The sequence below is a fragment of the Opisthocomus hoazin genome, chromosome Z (assembly GCF_030867145.1).
Source record: "Opisthocomus hoazin isolate bOpiHoa1 chromosome Z, bOpiHoa1.hap1, whole genome shotgun sequence".
NCBI lineage: Eukaryota > Metazoa > Chordata > Aves > Opisthocomiformes > Opisthocomidae > Opisthocomus > Opisthocomus hoazin.
In genome coordinates, this window is record NC_134454.1 from 39680679 (window position 1) to 39697605 (window position 16927).

At 37.7% G+C, this 16927-nt stretch overlaps 1 protein-coding gene across 3 annotated transcripts in view; it reads left to right on the top strand.

Moving 5' to 3' along the window:
• AP3S1 (adaptor related protein complex 3 subunit sigma 1) overlaps positions 1 to 16927 on the top strand; it is a 33929-nt gene that overhangs the window by 236 nt on the left and 16766 nt on the right. For 2 of the 3 annotated variants that reach the window (XM_075411789.1, XM_075411787.1), the window contains exons 2-4: positions 3112 to 3203; positions 5663 to 5774; positions 13989 to 14060. In XM_075411789.1, coding sequence (XP_075267904.1) covers positions 3112 to 3203; positions 5663 to 5774; positions 13989 to 14060 — 276 coding nt within the window. Of the gene's footprint in view, positions 1 to 438; positions 528 to 3111; positions 3204 to 5662; positions 5775 to 13988; positions 14061 to 16927 lie in introns of those variants that run through there. The other variant, XM_075411788.1, reaches the window with a different exon arrangement.

Consider the following 16927-nt stretch of genomic DNA (forward strand, 5'->3'; position numbering starts at 1 on the left):
GCGGCGGCTGCTTCCGCTCTGCGGCCCGCAGGCTTCCTCAGGGCCGGCGGCTGGGGGGGGCTCTGCGGGCCGGAACCCGCCTGGGAGTTGCCCTTGAGTGGTGGCGAGGTTGAGGCTTGGGGGAGGGTGGGGGGGGTGTCCCGTTCGGCGGCCCTCGGGGCTGGGCTGAGCTCTGCCGTGCCTTGCGGCCGGGCTCTCTGGTCTAGCGCTGCCCGTCTCCGCGCTGCGGCCCCCGGGTGTCAGGGCCGGAAAGGTGGGTTTTGTGGGACTCGCGGGTTTCGGTAAGCGGAGGCTTTTCCTTTGGAAACTTTCGGAGCGCTGAAATTTTTTATGAAATACAGTTGACATGAGAAAGAAGTGGAACGAAATGGAGGATTATGTTTTTGTATGTTGGAGCAGGCAAGTAGCAAAGTGGCTCTGAAAACGCAGCACAAGCGCTGGAGCTGAACGGAGGGAAAGTGCAGCCGCGGAGAATTAAGAAACAGTGTGGAGACAATTGACTTGATTCAAGGATGAGCGATTTTAATGTAATGTTTTGATTGTGTTCTGTATTTGCTCGCAAATAGGCTAAGCTCTGCTTGGGCTGACCTTGGGCATTGAAACACGAGAGAACAACTGATACTTCCCACAATTACGTAAACAAAATATGCTTGTCAGTAGTGCTGTTGCTTACTTCGATTTGTGGCCACTTACAATTCTGGCTGTTACAGAAGTCGTATTTAACTTTATTGGAAGGGATGTATCTTACTTCTGCATCTCGGAGCAGAAACGATGGTTGTGACACTTCAGTCTGCAGTGTCAGACCTTCAGTTAAAGTAGTGTGACTGATACAGGTCATTGCTATGGATGACGGAATTTGATCCCTTCTCCTGAGAAATGCAGTGCTGAGAAATTCTAATATATGTTTGTGAATCTTCTATCTCATCAGTTCAGGGTGACCAAGCAGATGTCTTTCGTTTACCTTTTCTAAGTTAAAAATGAAAATGGAATATTCTCACCTGTATGTATTGATAAGCATTCCCCTTTTGTGCATCCCCACTCTGTTCTTGATAACTTCCATTACAGAGCTACAGTAACTTGCTAAAGGAGTGGTTTTTTTCCCTTTCTTTTTTTCCTGTCAGTGTGGAGGTGACAGTTAAACAGGTAGATGAAAGACTTGTGAAATGTATACACAGCTTGCAACAGTGTGAAACAGTTGACTTCCATTCTCATTTTTCATTCAAGTGTAATTACCTTTTTGTGTCTTACGTTACTGTTGTGTAATCAAAGTCCTGAGAGAGAGAAGAAGCAGAGGAAGGAGAGGGGTGAATGATAGGAGGATACCAGATATTTCTACCCAACTCCACTCTGCTCCACTACTTTCATAACTGGAATAAGAACAAATTCTCGATGCTTAAAGTAGGGTAGTATATCTGTGTAGACTGAACACCTTGAAATTTTGAAAATGTGAATAGCAAATTAAACTAAGAAATTACACAACTAGGTAATTTCCCTAAAGCTTGATTATCTTTTTATGTGTGACTTCAGCCAGACAGGTTTGTTTATGGACTTTTTGAAACTTAACACATACTTTAACATTGATTGAACCAGTACTGGAGGCAAATCTGTTTTTTTTCTACAAGTGGAAGCATCTCCTGCTTTCTAGAGAGATTAACGTGGTCATATCTGTGGAAGAGGCATTTGTTTGCTTCGTGATACCAAAACTTACAAAGCATGTGAAAGTTTTCCCTGGATATATATGAAAATGGAAAGAGTTTCCACTGCATAAAATGAAGTAGTTAATCTTTTGCAATTAGGTAGCAAAATAATAATTCACGGCAATTAAATAGAAAGACATGTGTGCCCGTGGTTTTATGTTTCACAATATAGATATGACCTGTGGCCATAATTTCAAAGTTAAAAGTAAGTTTCAGAACAACTTTGTGAAGAAGGGCAGATTCTGAAAAGAGAGGTTGTTTTAAATACTCAGTATCTGAGTTTCTCAAGGAAAAAAGACACATTGTCTCTTTCCTGCTGCCATAGAAAATATAGGGGAAGTTAACTGCAGCAGTGTACGGCAGGTGCAATTTAAGGAGCACAAGCTACAGAAACAGAGGAACCTGCAGTTGTTCTGTGTTCTATGGAGCAATTTAATTCTGCCGGAGCTTTTTGCTAGTATCTTTGTGGATTCTAGAAGTTGTTTGTAAAGTAACAGATGGTTTTAAGGTGATGGATGCAAACCACACTGCTTCCAGGCTTTGTTTGCTTAGCAGTCATGCAGGGTACTGTACTGTTGTGGCTGAAATCACTTTTGAGGTATGTGCACCAGGTTTGCTTAGAGTGTTTGTTCATGTAATGGTTTCAAATGATGACTTACAGGGATGGGGGCTATCTATGCTTGATAACCTTGGGGTTCTGTGCTGTAAAACGTGCAGAATTTTAGGAACTGTGTCTAGATTTTTTGACTATGGAAGTATAATCTTCTTAAAAATGGGCTCATGCTTACAGAAGGGTAGCAAAAGAAGTGTGTGGGAATGATGGAGTCGCAGTGGGGACTGAAGAAGGGTCAAGCAAATTCAGACTCGAAAGTGATGATTCTGATCCTCTAGAAGGAAAGTTAATGGCTTAGGACAACCTGTTGCTCTTGATGCCATTGTATTCTAAGCTATCTCTGAAAGAGTTACGTATTGTGGGACTTCTACCTTCCCCACCCTCTTCAAGCTTTTGAGACTGTTTCCCACACTGTTCATGGGCGGAAGTAGTTTCAAAGCATGTCTGGAGCTGTTCAGGCTACAGTGGAGATATAAAAAATTCAAAATACTTGAGAAAAACTTCCTGTTTACTTGAAGAAACTATTTTTAGATTTTTTTAAATTAGAAATTTCTTAAAAACAATCACTTTGTTAACAGTATTTTTCCAGTAGTGTATTCTTCTGCAACTTAACTTGTAAAAATGTCTTTTTGTGTTGAAATAACAGAAGCAATATGGAGCTTGTTAAATGGCACATTTAAGCCTTCAGAAGTAGGTAGTTTGAGGGTGCTGATACACTTTGTGTTATATTTATTAGCTGTGTGCTGTGCATTGTTAATTAATTCATTTTAGCTTGATAGAAAAATATGTTTTCTTCCATAGAGTGAAGACACGCAACAACAAATTATCAGAGAAACTTTCCATTTAGTTTCAAAACGTGATGAAAATGTCTGTAATTTCCTAGAAGGAGGATTGTAAGTATCAAGTTTGAAATAAATCCCCGATACTTATTGGCTAGCAAATGTTATTACTGCTGATCATAATATAAATTTTTATGGTTGTAATGTAAATAACATATCACTTGAGATGTTCTAATACACAAAGAATAAGATCATGTTGCACCAGGTATACATATTCTTTACTAACTGAAGCATACATAGATATATATGTATCAAAACGAGTTAGGCAATAAAACTAATTTTTTTCTAGTGCTGTAACTGACACAGTGCCATATCTAGTGCTATAATTGTTTCAGACTGAAGATGGGGAAGAAACAGGCAGATGATCCCTAACCAGTTTCAGTATAATCAAGCTAAAGATTTCTGGCCTCTTTTGAAGAGGCGTTGGCATTTGTCATACCCACTGAGAAAACTGACGTATTTTCTAGCTGGTGGTTTGGCTTGGGCATCTACAGTTTGAGTGGACAGCCTCTGATAGTAGGATTCCTCAGCCTTTTCATCAGGGTTCAGGCTTGCTATTTAAACTAGGAAGAAAAAAATAGCTTTAGATGTGCTAACTAATGCAGGTTCAACCAAGATTTTTTATTAATATAGGTGGAGTAAGGTAGGAGGAAAGGCAGACTTACGTCTTCTGTCACTAGAAGACAGACACAAAATATTCTTGCTTGAATCATCTCAGTTATTTTTTTAGTGTGATCTTGGTTTAGTTGGAGAAGAAATTCTGAAATGGAAAAGCTGTTTATTTTGAGAAATTAGTCATCAAGAGTAAATAGATAAAAAGCCACCTTGTAGGAAAAGGGGTCATAATTGATGGAGTAAGCTCATGATCTTGAGTCTAAACATAGAGACTGTCATAGCCTGTTAAATATTGTAATTATAGAAATTTCTGATTACTGAAAGTTAGCATGTTAATGCTGAAATCTTCTGTGTACAGAGTCAGTTAAATGCTACTTGTACCATGTTGGCTATGATGTCTTTTTCCTGATCCAGATGTTTTCTTACTTCTTAAGCTTTGTTATTTTTTAAACTAAAATTGTTCTCTTCCAGCTACTCAATCAATGATTCTGTTGTTAGGTTCTTGGCCATGATTTCAAGTTGGAAACATTCTGTCTTGAGCTCTGTAAGTGAAAGTCAGAAGCTGTTTTGAGCCTTCTAAAAAAAGCACATCTGTGCAACAGAAAGAAGCTGAGACAGAGGGCACAATTCTGGCTTTGCTCTTACTGCTGAGTTCCAGAGTTACCTTTTCAATGTATTTTTTCAGTATTTTTTCCCCAGCACAGGAATCACTTTATAGTTTGCAGTTTACCCAAAGGCCTCAACAGTTTATGTATACTAATTCTGTGTAGTGAACTATTTGAAAAAAATGGATAAATAAAGCACAGAAGAGGAAACTTGAATTGCTGTTTCCTTCCACTTTTGTATTTGTTTGTAATATTTTTGACTGATATTTCTTAAACGTAGTTTGTTCTTTTCAGGAACAAAGTCTTCCTCCTCCCCCCACCCAAGCATTAATGCAAAGCAATGTGTGTAAGCAAAAGGGACCTACTATTCTTTCCCTATGACAAAGACAGAAACTAAAGGAATGAGTTACGATACACCGAATAGGAGATTCAGTTCTGGTAGAGAATTAGGGGAGAATTATGATGTTCATAGCCATGTGGATTCAGGCTATGAAATATTGTCATTTCTATTTGAGCGAGACTCCTGCTGCTCAAAGCAGATGTCAATGATCTGAAGAACATCTCTTCTCATGATTTACGTACCTTCTTTGGAAAGGCTATAGCAGGAAAGTGGAAGGAAATACCTGTTTAGACCTCTTGTCTTCTTGTTCAGTAACGTGATGATTAGTGGATCCACAAAAATTTAACTGCTTCTGTGACTTTAACATTGCACCACAAACTATTGGTTGTAGTACAGTCGTATCTCTCAAGATAACAAACATTTTGTAGCAGAAGTGTTACATGTTCTTAGTTATTAAGTGGGCCATAAACCCAATTTAAGGCTTTTTCTGTAAGCCAAATGCCTGTCTGCATTATAGTTTTCTTTTTCTGTTGATGCTCCTCTGAGGAGGGCAGAGAAGGATTCATAGGCATATGCTCTGTTAATCGGTAAAGCAGATTAATCCCTGTACAATGCCCACTACTGTGTAATAGAAATTTCATGCCCATTTTCTGATGAAACTGCATGAGTTGTTTGAATTTATTTTAAGAAAAAGGTGCATATGTTGGTGTAATTATTATTCATATGGATAACAATAACTCTGCTTGTGTGGTAAATATAACTTGGGCTGTCGTGGTAGTTAGTATTCTTCCATTGTAATTATATAAAACAATGAAAGTTGTGATACAGTTGGATTTGGGAGGGCTTCAGCCAGCCATTAACAATAGGCCTCCTGTTAACTGAAATAACTGTGGGGATTTGCCCATCTTATCCTGAGATGCTGATTAACCTTTCCTGTTTTCTTTCCTGCTTAGATTAATAGGTGGATCTGATAACAAACTAATTTACCGACACTATGCCACCTTGTATTTTGTCTTCTGTGTGGATTCTTCAGAAAGTGAGCTTGGCATTTTAGACCTCATACAAGTAAGTTGCTTTTGCTGCTTTGTTTTTTTAGTAAGTGGAATTCTACTTCTGAGTACCTTAGAACTTCAGTATTTAGCTGTGTCTTTTTCAGTAATATTTGGAAGTGAATGTGGCTTGCTTACTGTGAACACACTCAAAGTGCTGAGTATTGCTTTTAGATTGTTTGCAGTTTTCTGGAAACAATTTGAAAAAGTTGTTTCCCAAGTTGATGAGAAAGTAAGGAAACTGTTTGTTTGGAACATGCTGAACAATCAGCAGCTATTTTTTGCTGCAGCTTTTCAGGGTCTTGTTTTCGTTGCAGGTGAGAGCTGTGTAGCTCAGACATTTGCTTGACAAGTTCAGATTATGAGAACCTTCATACATGAAGTTCTGGGCGTGTGTGTATACACACACACAGACATACATATACATGTATTCACTACAAGTATATAATGGATTAAGACATCCAAAACCTCTTTGGATGAAGCTTTCCTTGTGGCTTATGAGCTTTTGGTCAGATACACCTTAGAAAATGACTCCAAATGCTGCCCTACGCCTCTGTTCTGCACCAGGTGGGTAGGGAGAGATGAGCAGAAGGAGAGCTGGTAGAGGTTCTTTCTGGATCTCAATAAGAAAGGCTTGACAACAGAATGGCTTGATAAGATAACTGTTTAGTGAAACGGAATAAGAAGAGGAATATAGATTGTATGTCGCAGCGGGATTAAGGACTCGTCATACGATCAAAGCCAGTTTATTGTGTTACAAACCCGTGTTTATATAGTTCCTTGCCACGCGATAGCTCTAACGTGATTGGACGCATGCACTGTCCACGCGCTGTTCACACGTACTTCTCAGTCTCTGATTCGTGAGATGCTATTGATCACACGCATCAAACTGCTCCTCAAGGTCTTGTTTTTCTTGCTAATCACAGTTAGTGCAGGCCTCATTGTGACTTTGATGCCTGCTCCATTACCGGCTATCAAGAGTCAGGCTCAGTGTATCTGGAGGGCTCATCACATGGCTGTGGTTCCCCCAACAATTGTAAATCGTACATGCCTTCAGATGCTGGGCATCCTGTGTTCATGTAGCATCCAATGGAGCCTGGGTGGATTTTCCCACAGTGCGCTGTGCAGGGCAGATCCTGTCCACGGGGAGAAGCTCTCCCTTTTTTGGACCTTTGAGCTATTATATAATTTCCTCACAAGAAAACAACTCTGTTCCTAAAGAATGTTCTCATGAGAACTTGTTGCTGCACTTTGAGATACAGGCAAGGCTGTGCAGTTTGTGTAATCACCAGTACAAAGTGGGAGCTGCCTGGAGGCTCCTCTGGTGCACTGAGTTGGCTGAGTTTGTCCTGCAGCCAAGGAATTTGGGCAGCACAGGCCTGTGCCTAGGCAGGTTATGTGGATCACTATCTCCTAAACATGCAGTGTTCTCTTGGTGAGGATCGATATATTCAGCTCCTTGATTCAGCTACAGTTTATCTTTCCCAAAGACATTAGAAGTTATAGATTACATTAATAAGATACAGGCTTCTCAAACCCAGTGGAGCAGACGTGGCCTGTTCAAGATCACTGATGCTTCAAATACAGTGTCTTCTGCAAGGCTCCCAATGCAGCATGTATGATTTAAAGCGTTAAATAAGTCTGTACCAACTCAGCAGCAAAAATTGTGTCTGGTAATATGAACACTCTTATGTCAAGAGAATTCTGACTACATCAGTGATTTTTCAACTTAAAATTTTTACATAAACAATTTCACTGATGATTTTTAGTGTAGTTACGTGGCAAAAACCAGTTTCACACCATGAAGTAATGTATGTTGTACATGAAAAGGATCTTTTATATATATATATATATATGTATTTATGATTCACTGTTAAGCCTTTCAAAAGCTTGCACATCGAAAGCACTGATGTATTACCTAAGTAAAATCCCGGGACATGGCCTGTATTGATTAGTTATTTCACTGCAGAAAGCACTGTGAGCCTTCAAGGCCTCACAATTCCCTGCAGACTTTTCTTGGAGCTAGATAGCTTCTCATAGTCACCTATTAGTGTTCAGAACAGCTCCTCAGTGTTTAGTGTTCTTCTGGACAGTAGATCCAAATTGTCCTTCCGAGTGGCTGTGTGGGTGGCAGGGAAGGAAACTCTTTCTCTAGATCCGTATATCATCTTTGGTCACAGAAACATTCTGCAGTATCTGAACAGTGCCAGTTACCAAGTGAGGTGTACAATGGCCTTACCTGTCTTAGCAGTTTGTTGTAGAGTTGTTTAGTTGCTTCTTGCATAGTGTGTGGTCTTATTTGGAAGTGCTAAAATATTTATGAAGTGAGAAGACTGTTAGTATTTTATGCGACGTAGGGATGTTTTTCAGATAAAGTGGACATTATAAATATCTTATGTTTAATAAGATAATAAGGATAGGAAAGACTATCTAGGTCAGTCGATCTGACCTGTTCTATTTTACAGGGCCACTAAGCAAGTTCAACTAAGATTTTATTCATTACAGTGTATTAAAATTGTCACATCAGCAGCTTCCAGTTATTTCCAATTACAAAGTGTAACCTAAATTTTACTTTAAGGTGATGAAGCAAATTGCTTGAGCTTACTACTACCCGTATTTCTGTAGCCCTCAAGCTCTCTGAGTTAGGGAGATCTTAAACTTCTCTCTAAATTGTGTTGCTTCTTGTGCCAGAATTACTTTGCATTTCAATCTCTCAGTCTGTTTCATGTCTTTTCCATTACACCCTGCTGTTTAATTACATGCCAGTGTAATTACTTGAAGGAAGCAGAAATAATAGAAACGCTATTTCTATTTATAGAAATACTTTACTTTTTTCTGATCGGTGTGATTTTGTTTATAAATACAGTTTCACCACAGCACTTGCAGCTGTTCAGTGTTCCCATTTCTCTAGATCATTGTAATTCAACCATTTGATCATGGTGGAAAGCATACAGAGATTAATTAAACATTTTTTGTTTCCAGTCTGGTTCACAAGAAGGATCTGTTTAATCCTCTTAGCAACAGCAATCGTAATTAAATGTATCTAATACTGGAAAAGCGCCCTCAGAAAGTTTATTATTACATCTCAACCCCACATCCAATCCAGGCTGGCAGTATATACACACACACATCTTCTCAAGCAAATAAGCTTTGTCTGCTTTTTTGATGCAAAGTGTTGAACAATTTTCATACATCTTTCTTTGCTGTAGTTCAGAGGCAACACAGGTAAAAGTAAGCCACATGGAGTTTGTTATGAATTGTACATGTAGTGAATTGTTTAATTAAGTAGTTGTGCAGAGGGCCAGTTCATCATGTCATGAAAATAAACTGATGAAATGAACCTAGAGCTCAGTCCAGCACTTAAGAGTTTTCTGTCTTTAAACTGAATAAATCTATAGTAGATGGGATTGCATATGACAGTCTGCAGGTCTCTTCAGCATAAAATTTTTGTTGGAATACTTAAGATACTTCTGTGAAGGCCACTTCTATCGCTGTTGGGTCTGAGCTGTTTCACAGGTAAGTCTGCTTGGCTCAGGCTTAATGAATGCATCGTATGTGTTACAAATCATAGACTCTGCCTCAGATGTGTTTTAAACAAACAAACTAGATGTGTTTGAACACCTCAGGCAGATTCATATTGTTAATTTTTGTCCATTTTCTCTCTTTTTTTAAAATATAGATACAGGATTCTGTTTATTGTTTGTGATTAATTGGATAGGAGACAGGTCAGCATTTTTGCTGTGCTTGGTAGGTTTTGCAGTCTTTTGGATTCAGTGTAGATTGTGTCATGAGTGGTAGCCATTTCAGACTCTTCTTGTTAGCCCATATATGTAAGGTTATAATGCATGTAAATAAAACATATACAAAAATGTAACTAGCTGTAGACTGATGTGGGGAAAAATCAAGTGACGTTTACAATGGTACCTAACTATCATAAGGACCTAAAGACCTATGTCAGCTCTAAGCATTTTTGAGGATTTTAGCCCATTGCTGTATTTCCAAGACATGTTGATTCAGTAAACAGCCAAATCTGTGAGATCAGTCTTTGATGAAAAGTTGTATGTTGCCTTGCAAGATTATGTTTTTCAGTAAGATGTATATGGGAAATGCAGTCCAGTTCGTGAAAGATGTTTTTCTTAGTTCTTAAAGATAAAGCATAAAAGCATCTTTGGTCAGGATGATAATTAAAAAGGGAGAGGCATAAGACTGGCATACCTGTTTTAGCAGAAAAATCCCTAACTAGTTCTCAGTTAACACTATTAGTTTATTTTAGAGTTGAGTGGAGAGTAAAGAGCAGGAATTAAGAAAAAGAACATTTTGACCTAAAAGGCTTTATTGGTAATGCAAAAAGTCTATTGGTAGGTCTGCCTGAAAGACCTAGCACACTTCTGTTTTGACTAATCAGCAGGACTTGTACAGTCCTTCCCTTACACTGTAATCTTGGCATTGTCTGAATAATCTATGAATAGTTTAAAAAAGAAGAATTATTGAAAGAAAACTGGGATGTCAGTGCAAGTGTGGGAAAATGCAGTGGCTGCTCCAAGGATTTCCCAGTTAGAAAGGCTGTGGAAACACTGTAGTTGATTCTGTGTGCTTGCAATGATATGTGAATGATGACGTATTAAAGGTGACCTGTAAAGCAGAAGAGAAACCCCATCTTGTCTATGGAGAACTGGCTATGTGGTCAGAGTATTATGTTCTAAACTACTTGAAGTCTCAAGTAACATTTGAACAGTCAAAAGCAGTGAAAGAGAGGACTCTCCATGGGCAGATTGAATTAATTCTGTCTTAAGGTTTACCACTGATGTTTAATCTAGGAGAAAGGATGGGATACTCTTGATATGAGTTACTCCTGTTGTTTTTACTTCATTTTTGTACCTGCTTTTGTTAGTATTTGACATTATTTAGCATCAGATGCATTTACTTGATTAGGTGTTCTGATTTTTCTGCTAGCCTTATTATCTTCTCAATATTAGTTGTATGTTTTATTCCTTTGTTGTCTTATTTGCCTAATTAAAAAGTGAGCCCTTCATGGTAAATTTGATGTTTTATGTTTTGACATACTACTGAGTATAGGGAGCTCCTGGCTTGTATATGTCTGATAACAATTTGGTGTTTTGATTCATAGGCTTTACTCTCCAGGTGTGTATCTGGCTTTATTAAAGTATATTTACTACAAAAGAAAGATGCGGGTTTTTTACTTTTTTTTTTCCTGTTTATTTGCATGGAGACGTACATAGGTTTTTCTTTGAATTGTAAAAGATTATGATGTCAGAAATGAGGCACAAGGGGGAGCTAGTATTTCATTGTGATACATCCTGATTTTCCTGCTGTTTGACTCTATTTATGTTTCTTTTCCAATAACATCACAAGGTGCATTTGAACTGTGTGTACGTGTGTGTCCCGAATTTTGATCTACAAGTCTGCAGCATCTGAAGTAATTACTGGAGTACTTAAATTCTATCACTGCTTGCCATAGTGTGTGATTCAGTTGACTCCCTAGTAAAATTATGATGGAAGTGTCTCTAATTTTATTTGTCGTATTGATTATCTGCAGGTGTCTTAAAGTAGGTCAAGGAATGTTAGTGTAAAAAATCTAGTTTACCTTTTAGACTAATTCTTTTAAAGACCAGTTATTCATAAGAGATATATACATTGTCAGTGCTGGCATTAACTCTCCATCATGAATGGAAAATTGAGGAAGTCTTCATGAGAAATCCCTAGCTGGTGACAAATGTCTGTGAAGAATACTCAGTGCCAGCTGATTTCCATTGGATTAAGAAATGTTTGGTGTATGTTACAGGTCATGCATTGCAAGCAGAAGTATTTGTGAGTTTATTCAGTGTGTGGTGTTGTCACTATGTAACAGGTAAAGGTTTAAAAGTAACCGTTATAACTATGAATCAAGTGTTGTGCTAGGGGAAGCCCTCCTTACTGCAAGAAGGTCACAAAGAGAAAACTTTGGCATTGTCCATGTGTGGGCATACATACTGCTACTAAATACACAGATCTGTGGGGGCCTTTTTTGAGGATTTTTGAGTTTTTGTTTTTAATGTGTCCCTTGGTTTTCCAAGGAACTAGATGGATGTCAAAGAGTATGTAAATTCTTGTGCAAATTTGGTGATGTATGTGAGGATTATTTTCTTCTCTTTCAAAAACCGTGTAAAAATGTTAGCTCTTGTAACTAAAACCTTTGGATAAAGGTTACATTTACACTCTATTTCCAATCTTTTCCCTGCAGCTAAGATCAAACAGCACTGTCCTTGTAACCACATTCTGCTAAGGTACAAGGAAAGTAAGAGAACGTCTCTGGTCATTTGTCTTGCTGCACACAGTTGTGAACTGTGTGGTTTGTTCTGTGCAACATCTAAGTTTTTTTGTTTGCTTGCATCCCTTCTTTATAGAAGACATCACAACAAATTAACAACTACTTTAAGGAAAAAGAAAGCTGCTTCACTAGCTTCAGTATAATTTAACAGACGCGTATTCGTTTACTTAGTTAACTGTTGTTGGTGAACCTTACTGTCTTGAGTCTACCTGTGGAAATGTTTCTAGTTTAGGGTATGAATTGGTATTTTGCATTAAAGAATAATCCGTGTTCTAAAGTAGGGAACATCAGTTAGATGTCGTTTGACTTTAAAATGCAGATTGGTAATAGTACTAATAGCAACAGTGGCATGTGATCCTCTTTTATAGTGTAAGCAGGATCTGAGACTGGTGATTCAGATGTAAAAGTAATCTTTCTTAAGTTAGATAACTGGAAATGGCTGCTGTCAAGTAGACATGTTTTACTGATTCTGTAGACATATATATGTGTCTGTAGAGGCATGCCTTTTATCCGCTTTATTTTTGTCAGTAAAACATGCCTTCTCATTCCCATTTCTCTGGGTCTACGCAGTTAGAAATCTGGTTCCTCTCAAAGACTAAGATGGGATTCATAAACCATGTTGGAAAGAGAATGGATCAAAACCAGGTGTTTAACTTCTTCCATATTGCTGCTTTAGGGTTTGAGTTTAAAGTTGAAAAAAACCAAATTTACATACAGTGACAACTTAATAATATTAGAGGCATATTGTGACAGAATGGCCTTGAAACATACAAAACTGAGATTAAAATTTCCTACAAGTTGCAGCTATTTACTAGTCATTATAAATGAGCTATAAATTCTTACAGAAATTCTTTTTAATTTTGAGGACCCTAAGTTCTCAAACTCAAGCATATGTTTGACTTAGAGGTCTTGACACATCTAAGCAGTAGGAGTTATCCCTTGCATAAAAGGAATTGTGCTTATAACTCTATAAAACTGGAATCTGTCGGCACTTACCACAAGCATATGGTTATTGGCAATCAGGAGCTTTGGGAGTACAAGTACAGTCATCTTTTCATTATCTGGCCTAAATGGGGGTTGGGATGCTCTTAGTGTACCAAAACTGGCTAACGGGAGGACAAAGGAACCTGTTACAGGACTACCCAGAGCAGGGTAACCTACACTCCATATCCAGCAGAGATCATCAGTGGCTGGGCTTCAGCAGCTGCTTAGACTTCTCTGCTTTGCGCGCTTAACTCCTCCCTGAATCTAAAATTTATTTGCCTGGGTACAGACTTTTATAAATTTATGTGGTGGTATACCTGACAGGATTAGCAGGTGTAACATTAAGATGGCTACCTTTTTTCTTGGTTTGTAATGAATTCAGCATGTCTAAACCAGGTGAAAGCTGCTGTACTGTTGCTGGAAGCCATAATGCTGAAAAGCTTGTGTGATGCTGACAGTTTGCATTGCCCATGTGTCTGTGTGGCAGAGGTGTTGGTAGTCTGGTTGACTGGGAGATGCCTGCAATGTATTGCTAAAAATAATAGTAATAATGAAAAAAACTAGCTGATTTTTGCTTAATAATTGGGTTCTAATGAAATGGAAGGAATGTTTTGAATCACAGCTGAGAAAATTGTAGCACAGATGATGTGACTGTTTTTTCAAGATGCGACTGTTGTGTAAAACTGTGTGAATTTTAGCAGTTATAACATACGCTGACTTGTGCGTACAGTTTTGCCCTCTAGAGATAACATACTGTTGCCATAATAATGTTAACCATTTATTTTCTGTACGTGCTTTTAATGCCTTCATATCTGCCCAGTGTTTTTTTTCTGTATTTACTTTTGTTAACCTCACACCTAATAGAACTATGGAGTTTCTGTTAAAGCTTGACCTCTGGCTTTTTTTTGCTCTTTGCAGGTGTTTGTGGAAACCCTAGACAAATGTTTTGAAAATGTCTGTGAACTGGATTTAATTTTCCATGTAGACAAGGTACTGTGGTGAGCTTCTGTAATAGTTCTTGTCAAGTAAAATGTTTGGTTCACCTGATACTTGGTATTAAACTCTGCAGTGATTCTACTTTTATTATCAGTGAAATCTAGGCAGTTTCTATCAACATTTTGTTTTTAAGATTTGAAAGCTATGGTGGAACGTATTTCTGAGGAAAAATAAAATAATGTGGAAGACTTGCATGGTATTGCACATAGAATTGTCAAATTGGAGGCATCTGAATATTCTCAGAATAGGACTTCATTTCAAGAATTATTTGTTCTGCTTTGTTTATGGGTAGGTGTTATATAACTCAGAACTGAAATCGTTGTGGGGTTTTCTAGTTAAGGCTGGCAGTTGACTTTCAAACGCTATGATTATGTAATTTAAATGCTGTGTAGATCTTTCTGTTCTAAATCTCAAGCAGACATTATGTCTTTTCTCAAACGTTTAGAAATAATCTTGTTTGAATATTCCCAACTATCAGAAATAAGTGTTTTATTTGTTAATCTAGTTAATAAAAATGCTGTTACTATAGTAATCTTCCATTTAAAAGTGCATAGGCACCTCTAGGTGTAATACCTAAAATGCTGATAATTTAATATATAGAATTTATTCCTTCAGTGGTATTCTGTGCTACTATTGCTTTCTGTGCAGTCACCTTTCCCCACCGTAAACATTGTTTTTCATCAACAGCAAAACATGCGAAAGGAGAATAAGACAAATTCACTAAAAATGGACTGAAAATAGTAACAAGTTAAATATCGGAGATAACCATTTGGAACTGACTCTGTTTCAAAATCAGAGAGTTCTTTTGGAAGAAACATTTGTACCTTGACCACACAGTAGAATGCAAATGACCTTGAGTAGGTGTTTGAACTGATACTGTGCTTATGACAAATCATTAGGATTTCTAGCCTGGCTGGAACCCGCTGGCTGTTATGAAGATGGCAGATTAAAGTACAAAAGAATTTAGGAGTGGTTTATATATTGGCTTCTGGGCTTAAAGAACCTACATACTGCAGTCGTTTTGTGGCTAGGATTTTGATCTTTAGCTGCAGAATGCTTTGGCTGCTGTGCAGTCCAAGCAGTTGCTCTGTAGTGTGTTTCATTCAGTAGCATTCTTTAATGTAAATAGTCTTTTACATTATATAGGAGAAATGTATATGAAATGTACTTAGGTGCTTCAGAATGTTAAATTTCTTGAAAAATATTTACCTTGTATTGAATATGAAGTGATATTTTCTTCTTGAAAACTATTTGTCAAAGGGAAGCTAAAATTTAAGTGTTTCATTTGACTGACTGGAAAAAATGCATGAGACTCTCATTAAATGTTTAGGCTAGAATTTTTGAACTCTGAGGAAAATGTGAACTCCAAATAATAATGGCTACTGCCAGCAATGCAGTAGCATTAGTTGTGTAGTTATGACTAATCTGATGTCAGCTCCATTCTTTTTTTTTTTTTTTTTTCCCTCCAGTGTAACTGGTTTGTAAGACTCACTTTATATGATAACATAGGGTCAAAACATTTGATTTGGTACGGTTTAACTTCATTAGTATTCTTGTAGGTCTGTAAGAAAAAAAAACAGGAAAATGTGTCTATGGGAATGAAACTAGAGCATTAAATTCTCTTTAAACTGCTGATAAGGTCACCTTGTCAAGAGGGAAAATGCATTGAGTTCTGAGTTACAATGTATTAACTTTCTCCTCAGATATTTGTGTCCTGGATTGTTAATACATTTCAAGTGTGCAATAGGGAAAACCAGCAACTGCCATTGGATGTTTGGTCTAGACAGAGTCTTAGTTATAGTGAATACTTTCATGTGAGAGCTGTTTGGGATGAAACATTTCAAATATTTATATTTTGAGTGGTCTGGTGTTGAGAAAAATGGGAGTTGAGTAATTGACATGGATGAGAGTTGATGTGTGTCTTCAGTTCTTGATGGAGTTGTGGAAGGTGACTTTCCTCCAATCCTCTTGCTAGAACTGCCTAAAACCCAAGAAATACCTTTCTTGTAAAAAATGGTGTAGCATGTAAAAGAGTTAAACTATGTAATCGCGACAGCTGCTGCCTCTTCAGTAGCATTTTATGTGGCGTTTCTACAAGGAAACATTTACGTTCATCAGGCAGCCACCATTATACAGGACCCAGTGATAGCTTATAGTAACCTGGAGCCAAGAGAGATGCTTATTCAAGAAGAATATTGGTATAGTACTAGAAATTCATTTGGAGAATTAAATATAGATGGGAAGGAGATAGTGTTTCTTATCTGCTGTAGCAGATGAGGACTTGGGGTGTTGGGGAGTGTATTTTGTACAGGAGAGAATTGGACTTCTCTTTTGCAGACCAGCTGTATTAAAAACAAACCTGCTGTAGCTGGAGCAAAATGTTTTCCAGAGGAGGAGGTTTATTTCAGTCCTGTACTGATTCCTACACTGAGTCCAGGAGTATAATGCTTTCTGATGGAAATGATATTACAGAATTCTGTTGTAAGCATCTTTTACAGCTACAATATTAGAGTACATTCAGTTAGGGATGTAAGAAAGTAATAGTATTTTTCCTCAAGTTTTTGGCACCTGTCGAAATATCTCTGGGAGTATCATGATCTCTTCCAAGAGGTTGTTATCTGACCGGAACAATGAACCCTCCAGAATCATACTGCAGCTTGAAGACAAGAAAATGTTTTTGCTGTTTTTTTCCTGGGAGAGTTTTTTCTTAATGCATTCCTTCTTCACATTTGTTAAAGCACGCATTCATGCTTTTAGACAGTGCATGGAACAAAAGTAGGAAGCATTCTTGATTTTTGTAAAATAACCTCAAAATTATTATTAAAAAATGGCAATTTCAGATTTTGAAAAGTTTATGTTCT